We start from the raw sequence: 8,749 nt of genomic DNA on the forward strand, positions 1-8,749 counted from the left end.
TGTAAGCACAAAGCAGAAAATTATTTCTCTTTATAATAAAAATCTCAACTAGCATGAAGTAGTCAGGAAGAGGGGACCAGGAATTCAGGAGGGATGTGTGTCACCAGGAGCTAAGTGCTAGACTCTTTCATCCTCACCTATCATGGATCTGATTTCAGAAAAATCTTCAGGAAGGAAGAGGAAGCTGCAGGTGAAATGCCAGGTGAGCTGTGGGGGTGTTCCGGGGAGCAGAGGGCTCCTGACTCCTGAGGTAGACTTGGCAATCCAGCTCCATGCTTCCTTCCAGAACTCTCCAGACTCACTCTGACACCCACAGCTGCTGCACCAGTGAGGTGGCCTCGGAAGCCATCAGGTTATGGACATGACTGGTGAGGTCTGTGCTCACGGCTGCTTGAGAAACCTGTGTCACCTTGCAACCATTAGTGCCCAATAGCACTGTTTAATGTGTTGGTGTCATGAATTTAACCCAGGGCCTCAGACATGAAAAACATGTCCTCTAGCTCATCGACTCACCTGCATTCCTGGTTCTAGTTTATTTTTTTGCTATGATTGATTTGAGTTTATGCATAAAGCACTGTAGCACTGTCGTCCCGTTGTTCATTGATTTGCTCAGGCGGGTGCCAGTAACGTCTCCATTTGTCCATGTTGCATGTTAGCATAGCCCAGTGGCATATTTGGGGCTCTTTCAGGGTCAGGGGAATGAGACCCATTGTTGTTACTGTTTTTGGCATATGGAATTTGTGACAGGTAGCTTGCCAGGCTCTGCCGTGAATACCCATTCTAGGAATTCAAATTCAAGGAAAATCAATATTGCTAAATAAATGGTGGACTTTTAGGCAACTAGACTGGGAAGATATCAATAATGTGGAATTTGCTAAGGTTATAATGATTTCTGTAGATTCACATTTCCTCTGAGAGCATCAAGGCCTGACCGTACAGGGAAGCTCAGGCACTGTGATCCGGGGTATTTCCCACGAGGCCTCGGTATAAGACTTGGGCTAAGTACAGGGTGTTGACATTTTCCTTTCCTATATTTCCTCTTACTGGCTTGAATTCCCCCCCAACCTGGAAATGAAGTTTATACCCCTTTACAATTCAAGGGTATCCAGGATAGTATACCACAGTTCCTGTCACTAAAATTGTTTTATTTCCCATTAAGATTTCAGGATCAAAATCCCTCAGTCAAGCGAGTAGATCTCATCCCACCTGCCCCTTTGTCCCCCCCCCTCCCCAACACACAAACCAAAGGATTGTGAGGGTTTGTCCCCTGGTAAGACACAGTCTCTCCCTCTGACCCACATCAGATAGGACATCATGACAGGTGAGGATGCACCCTGTGAGACGCCCTCAGTGTGAGGCTATGAAGCTGCTCATGTGTCCTCACAACTGGGGTGGCAATATGTGTCATTATTTTTTTTAAAGTTATTTATTGAATCACCATGAGAACAGTTACAAAAATTTTGGGTTTAAGTCTCGGTCGTGCAATGATCAAACACCCATCCCTTCACCAATGCATATTTTCCACCACCAGAAACCCCAGTTTATCCCCTGTCCCACCCCTCCCCCTACCTGTGTAGCAGATAATTTCTGCATTACTCTTTCTCTACTTTCATCTCATTCTATATTTTGACACCAGTCCCACCATTATTATTTGGAATTTTTCTCTAATGCTCTGACCTGCCAAAAACACAACATTAGACAATTTGGATTTTATTGCTGATTATGAATAGCATATGATCTTGGAATTTTGAAATTTTAATACTTAAGCCTGGAGAAATTTCTGCCAAAAGCCTCTGGGTTCCAAGATTCATTTGTGTGTCTCTGGAATCATGATGGTTAAGAGCTTAAGAAGCAGCTGATGCACAAGCGTGAATCCAGACCCAGCTAAACCACTTTCGACATGGGCAGCTACTTGCAGAATGTCTCCAGCCTGAAAACTAAGCCGAGACCCCATGCCCGCCCAGGAGGGGAAAGGTATTTCTCTCTCTTGCCTGTCCCTTCCCGGGGATGAAGGGTGTGGGGACCGCATCCTTCATCATTATGACGACCACAGACGGGATTTACAAGCTTGCAATGATCCAACATCTGGAAGAAATCTCCCTGGACTTAGTTGTTAAAGTACAGAAATCCAAGACCTCATTTCTCTTCACAACAGGTCTGACTCTAGTGGGGTGCTCCTAACAATAATGGTGAGGTTAGTGTTGAAATATTGAATGTAACCAAAGTAAATAGAAAGTAAAGTGAAAATTATCAGTTACAAGGCGGGGTGGGGGGTGCGGGGGTGGGCGGGATGGGAGGTGTACTGTGGGGTGTTTTTTGGTAGTGGGATATGTGCACTGGTGAAGGGATGGTTGTTTCAGCATTGTATGACTAGGACTTAAGCCTGAAAGCATTGTAATTTTCCACATGGTGATTCAATAAAATAAAATTCTTATTAAAAAAAAAAAGAAGCAGCTGAAGGGGCTGTGTCTGTAGGCAGCATCTCGTGGTCTTGTCGGGGCAGGGAAGGAGAAGGAGTGGCTCCACCACTATCCCATGAGGCCCTGCATGTCTTGTCACTGTTGGTCCATACCTGACTGTCCAATGACCTCTGTAAGATGGCAGCCACCGGGCTGCCAAGGGGAATAAGCAGAGGGATAACACCTTTTCTGACCTGGGGTGGCGAGGTACCAGTAGCCTATTGCAAAGTCCGGAAGCATTTCTGCCAAAAGCCGCTGGGTTCCAAGATTCATTTGTTGTCTCTAGGATCATGAACATTAAGGAGTCTGAGAAGCAGCTGGAAGCACAATTACTTGTATCCCTTTTCTTCACGTTGACCTTTGATTTGCTCGAGCGGGCACCAGTAACGTTTCCATTTGTCCCTGTCTCATCCTAATGCAGCCCAATGATATCTGATCCCTCCTGGGACAGGAAGTGCCTCAAACTGTTCATTCAGGGTTTTGACGAAGAAGTCTGACCATCTCATTGGTGGGAAGCCATGTGGTCTTTTGATGTCCCATGGTATCCAATCGGTAATAGCTCTAGCCCAGCGGTTGTCTCTGAATCACATTACATGTCCGGGCCATCTGAGTTTTGATGTCTTGGCAAATGAGACAGCATCCCTGATTCTTGACTGTCGATGGAAGTTGGAACTCCAGATTCCTTCTCTCACTTGAGTGAGACATGATACTCCTAGCATAGCTCTTTTGATTCCTCTTTGGGATACCCGAACAGCCTTCTCATCCTGTTTGTGTAGGGTCCAGGTCTCTGAGGCATATGTTAGTGCAGGAAGAACAGTGGAATCGAAAAGATGTGCCCGGAGCCGGAGATCCTTCATCCTCTTAACCACTTCTTTGACACTCTTGAAGGCTTTCCATGCTGCTCTCTTCCTCCTGCGCAACTGTGGCACCAAGTCATTCCTCATGTTGAGTTCTCAATCCAGGTATACATAGCTGCTGCATTTGGAGATGTTTGTTCCATTGAGAGCAAATGGAGCATCAGGGACAAGTTCGTTTTTCTTGTTGAGGTTCAGTTGCAGTCTGACCTTTCCACATTTGCGGTCGAAGTTGGTCAGCATCCGTGCAGCTTGGGTAATGTTTGGTGTTATGAAAACAATATCATCAGCGAAGTGGAGGTGGTGTAGTTGCCGATTGTCTATCTTCACTCCCATTCCTTCCCATTCCAGTCATTCCATTTGATGAGTACTGGTGGCATTCTTCAGGTGATCGGGTCTGACCTTGTCCGGACCGGGTACTGTACCTGTCTTGAGGGTGGCACTGAAGAGTTTCAGTGAAATTGTATTGCCCTGCAGAACCCTTCTCTTTGCGTCAATGATCACTTCCTTGTAGAATGGTGAGATCCTGGTGGTGAATCTGCAATATAGCTCGTGGAGGATCTGGATGTACTGAGTTTGAACACCCTGTTTGGCTAGGGCTTCGATGACTGCTTCCATCTCAACAGAATCAAAGGCCTTCTTTAAGTCAATGAATGTTAGACAGAGTGGCATCTTGAACTCTTGAGAAACCTCAGTGAGTTTGGTCACTATGTGGATATGGTCTATCGTGCTGAATCCCCTTCAGAACCTGGCTTGCTCGCATGGTTGTCCTTTGTCTAGTGTTCTGCCTATTCTATTCAGGATGACATGAGTGAACAACTTGTAGACGACAGACAGCAGGCAGATTGGACGATAGTTGCCGATGTTGTGGATGTCTCCCTTCTTGTACAACAAACAGTCCTGCTGATGTTCCATTGGGACAGAACCTTGCATTCAGACAGGTATCATGTGAAGACCTGAGCCAGTGTATTTTTGATGAGTACTGGTGGCATTCTTCAGGTGATCGGGTCTGACCTTGTCCGGACCGGGTACTGTACCTGTCTTTACCGATGAAATGGCATGTCGGATTTCGGAAGGGAGGACATTGGAATGACATATCCATCCTGCAGAAATTGGTATGTGGGCAGGTGGACATGGCTGTCAAAGAGATCTGAGTAGAAGTCGTGAATAATCCTCTCCATTGCCTTTCTGGAAGATGTGATAGATCCATCAGGACATCGGAGGGCAGTCATCTTGGTCTTGTAGTTGGCGAAGGACAGGCGAGCATTGTGAATACTTTTCCTGGCTTCTGCCATATCAGCCAACACTGCTGCTCTTCTCTCTTTGGGGTCTTCCTTTTCAGCCAACACTGCTGCTCTTCTCTCTTTGAGGTCTTCCTTTATCGCTTCTCTGCACAGCTTTGCATGCGTGGACGTTAGCTTGTGGTTACCTGAAGCTCGCACCAAACCACGTTGATGAATGAGCTTGAGAGTTTCCAAAGACAGGCATCTGTGATTTTCTCACTCTCGGCATTCTTCACGCAGTCATGGAGTTGCTAAACCAGTCGATCGTATTCCTTATCGATGTTGTCAAGAACGGCATCTTCCCACATTGCCGCAGTAGTACCAAAGAGCTCCCAGTTGGGGGTCATTCTGAGAGTTCCCTTCTTAAACTTAAACTTTGCAGACCTTTCTCCCCACTCTGTGAAGTAGAATTTTGCACGAAGGAGACGGTGATCCTATCCCATTTGGAATTTTGGGACAACAGCAACATCTGTCAGGCAAAACCTTCGATTGAATATCATGTGGTCGATTTCATTGTGGAACTGTCCACCGGAAGACTCCCATGTTTAGTGTTTAGATTTGGCCTTATGGAACTGTGAGTTATCGTGGATGGTCTTGGTCGACATGATTAATTCAGAAAATCTCTCACCCTGATCCTTCCATTCTAGGCATGGGTCCCAATGTCCAGTTCTTCAGGCGACCTTCTCGGTCTTATCTTGGCATTAAAATCACCAACAATGATCTTGCAGAAGGTGTGGTCTTCTTTATAGAACCTCTCCAGTTCCATGTAGAACTTCTAAATTTCTTCTTCGTCGTAGTTGGATGTCGGTGTGTAGACCACCAACTGCAGGCAGTGAGCCACTTCTATTCAAGCGTAATCATCCTATTTGAATTGTTAGGCATTTGAATGAATCAATGCTCTTGGCCAAGTTCGTGTTGACAAGGACACCAACGCCACCGACACCTCGTTGTTGCTTGTTCCGAGGAACAATACTTCTCCAGTGTCGAAAATGGCCTCATGTGATCAATGTCCTATGGTCTTGGTCAGACCAATGGCATCATACTTGATCTTCTGAGCTTGCACCATCAGGTCCTCTATGGATGCCTCCGATGTCAGCGTACGTCCGTTGAAGATACAGACAGTTATTTTAGTACTTCTTCATTTTGGCAGTCTAGTTTGTTCCTGAGATTTTTTTGGACAGGCAATATGTGTGATTATTAAAAAATATCTTTAAAGCATGGTTTCTAGCTCTTTTAGAGTGACCAGGCCAGCACATATGAACTCTGAATGACATTGCCACCTACTGACTTCAGGAAAATAATCTCTATAAATTCAAAAAGCAGATCTGTTGTCATGTCTGTGCTGCTAGGATGAGAAGAATAGTAGAGCCTAAAACTGTTCCTTTGACATGTCTCAGAACTGTCCATCATTGCACAGCCTGGCTGCATCTGACACACCCTCAGCAGTGGAGGCACTGAGAGTTGTAACTGGGCAGCCCAGCCTCACACAGCTGATCTCTGGGGGTTTACGTTCTCGCCTGTATCACTGTGGAGGGTTATTCCAAGCTTGTTGACAGTAATAAGTGGCAGCATCCTCAGGCTTCAGGCTGCTGATGGTGAGAGTGTAATCTGTCCCAGATCCACTGCCGCTGAACCAGGAAGGGACATCTGGTAGTAAATTGGATGCATAATAGATGAGGAACCTAGGAGCTTTTCCTGGTTTCTGCTGATACCAGGCTAAATGATTGCTAATGTCTGAACTGGCATTGCAGGTGATGGTGACTTTCTCTCCCAGAGATGCAGACAGGGATGAAGTCATCTGGATATCACACCGGGAACCTGGGGAATAAAATATAAACACGCATCATCACCACCATTCACTATACTTTAAATTATTTTCCCTGAAGCATTGGTAGCACTTGGTCCAGTAAACCCTCATTTCCCTCCTTCCCTCTGGGAACCAGAGCAGCAGGAAGCTGAGGAGCTGCACAGGGGCCCTCATGTCCACTCTGGGTGTGACAGACACTGACCTTACAGGGGGACACAGACTATTATTGAGTGTCCAGGCATGAGCTCTGAGGACTTGCAAATGAGAGGGGGCTGGGAAGGCTGGGCAGGCAGAGGGGGGAGGGTGTGTGTGGGGACCAGCCCAGCTGCAGGGAAGTCAGGGGTGTGGGTCCCTGTGGGGAAGCAAAACTTTGCCCACAGAGAACATGCTCCTCCCCAGGTCCCAGGAAGGCCCCATTGTGAGCACAGAAAGGGCGGGTTCTCTGATCTCCTGAGACTCAGAACACAGCTTCTTGCTTTCTCTTCCCAGGGACAGGCTCTGTCAGACCATAGGCACACAGACCCTCTCAAGAATTGTAGACTCCATCAATTTCACAACTTTGGATCAAATTGAGTGCATGGAATCTTCCATTTAGCTTTGAATTCCTGGTATTATTGGTTTTCAAGATATAACCCCTGCTGTCTGGATATGTGTGTTAACAGCAGAAAATCTGTGGATCCATGGTTAACAAGCCTGTGTCCAAATATATTTCTGAGAGACGGTCTCACCAGTTCTACCTCAGCCTCAGATTGTGGGGTTTGTTCTCCATGTTTTGAAAAGATCTCTACCTTCCTAGAACCAACAACATTCACTATTTTCCTCTTCGGGCATTCTTCCATGGTTTTCAGTCCCTCTTTCCCTGAAAGATTCTCTTCTGAGCTGACCCAATGGAAATGAGTCCAGAAGTAATAGACGAGATAAGTCTCCTCCACTGAATTCCTCTTGAATGTCTGTGTTCCTTCAGCTCACATCCTATATCACACATCCCTTTTATACTTTTATGTTTGTTTCTGAACCACACCTAGCAGTTCCCAGGGCTTATTCCTGGCAATATCCTCTGGAGTCTATACTCTGGAATCACTCCTGACTCAGTTGTGGATGTTCAGGGTACCCTATGTGATGCCAAGTATTGAAACTGGGTTGGCCACATTCAAGGCAAATACCCTACCCACTGTACTCTCCATCTACACAATCTTCTAATTTGGGGGAGCTCTCAGTATGCCCTGGTGCAGGGCATTGAGACTCAAGCAACAACGGGTTACAACCCACAGAGGAATGACTCACAAGTCTTAGAGAAGGGCATCAAAGTGGGCATGAGGGAGAGTCAAACCTGGGATCTAGGCTCTGAAAGGGGCTAATCCCCAAATGAGCTGGTGAGGGTAGAGTGTTGGGTGAGATGACTCAGTGTAGAATCTAGTGATGATTTCCCCAACACTAGCCCCCACCCTCATTCAATCACTGTTTCTTCATTCAGTAGAATGCTCCTGGGAGTGAAAACCAGCAAACTATTAAAAGCCCCATGGACCTTCCACATCATTGAAGTCAATATTCATGATATCCAAGGACACTCCTGCATGAATTTCCTGCCCAACTGGTAGTTTTGTATTTCTGAGAATTCCAGAGTCCTGGGAAGGGCTGGAGATCCATGGAAGGTAGCAGAGAAAGTCCCAGGGGAGCCATACAGTGATCATGAATTCTAGTGGAGATGGTTTCCTCCCAGTGATCAGCCTGTGACTGGGGCCTCCCCCCGTGCTTCTGTCAGACAGGAACAGCACAGGGAGCCTCACATTTTGCAGAGCCCCTGACAGGACCCTCCAGAGACATTTGAGGCCTTACACCAGACTCAGGAAAGAGAGATCTTCCCCCAATCCTAACATACCCCCCCAATCCTCCATTGATTTTAAAGGCAGTCATAGTTCTGCTATCACTGGACCACTGGTGGCCCCATGAACAAACTTCTGACCAATTCCTACTCCATGATTCCCAACAGCACTTACCAAAGGACAATCCTGCACAGGGACTCACTGAGACAGGGCAGAATAAGGGTTGCTACTGGCAGGATGGGAGAGGAAGAGATCTCAGTTACTAAGGACATCAGAGGAGAATGAAGGTGGGTGAAATGGGAGTGTGTACTCAGGCCAGCAGCTTAGATAAGACACACACTTTTGCCTGCACTGTCTGCTCCAGAGGAGCTGCCCTGAGCTGTTTCTGAGGCCAGGGGAAGGGTTAGGAGAGAAGAAGAATGAGACTCTACGGTGTTCACACAATCCTGTTGTCACAGAGGACCTAAGACTGTGAATTCCACCACAAGAGCAGGAGGAGATGGACGATTAGCACACAGAGGTT

General features: G+C 46.6%; 1 gene segment (V, D, J or C); it reads right to left on the minus strand.

The window, feature by feature from the left end:
• Positions 1-6,118: 6,118 nt before the first annotated feature.
• On the minus strand, positions 6,119-6,577 carry LOC129399666 (immunoglobulin kappa variable 1-12-like). The segment is given in 2 exon segments: positions 6,119-6,419; positions 6,534-6,577. Coding segments are annotated over 2 exon segments (345 nt in total).
• Between the last annotated feature and the right edge of the window lie 2,172 nt (positions 6,578-8,749).

This window comes from Sorex araneus, chromosome X, assembly GCF_027595985.1.
Source record: "Sorex araneus isolate mSorAra2 chromosome X, mSorAra2.pri, whole genome shotgun sequence".
NCBI classification, from domain to species: Eukaryota; Metazoa; Chordata; class Mammalia; order Eulipotyphla; family Soricidae; genus Sorex; species Sorex araneus.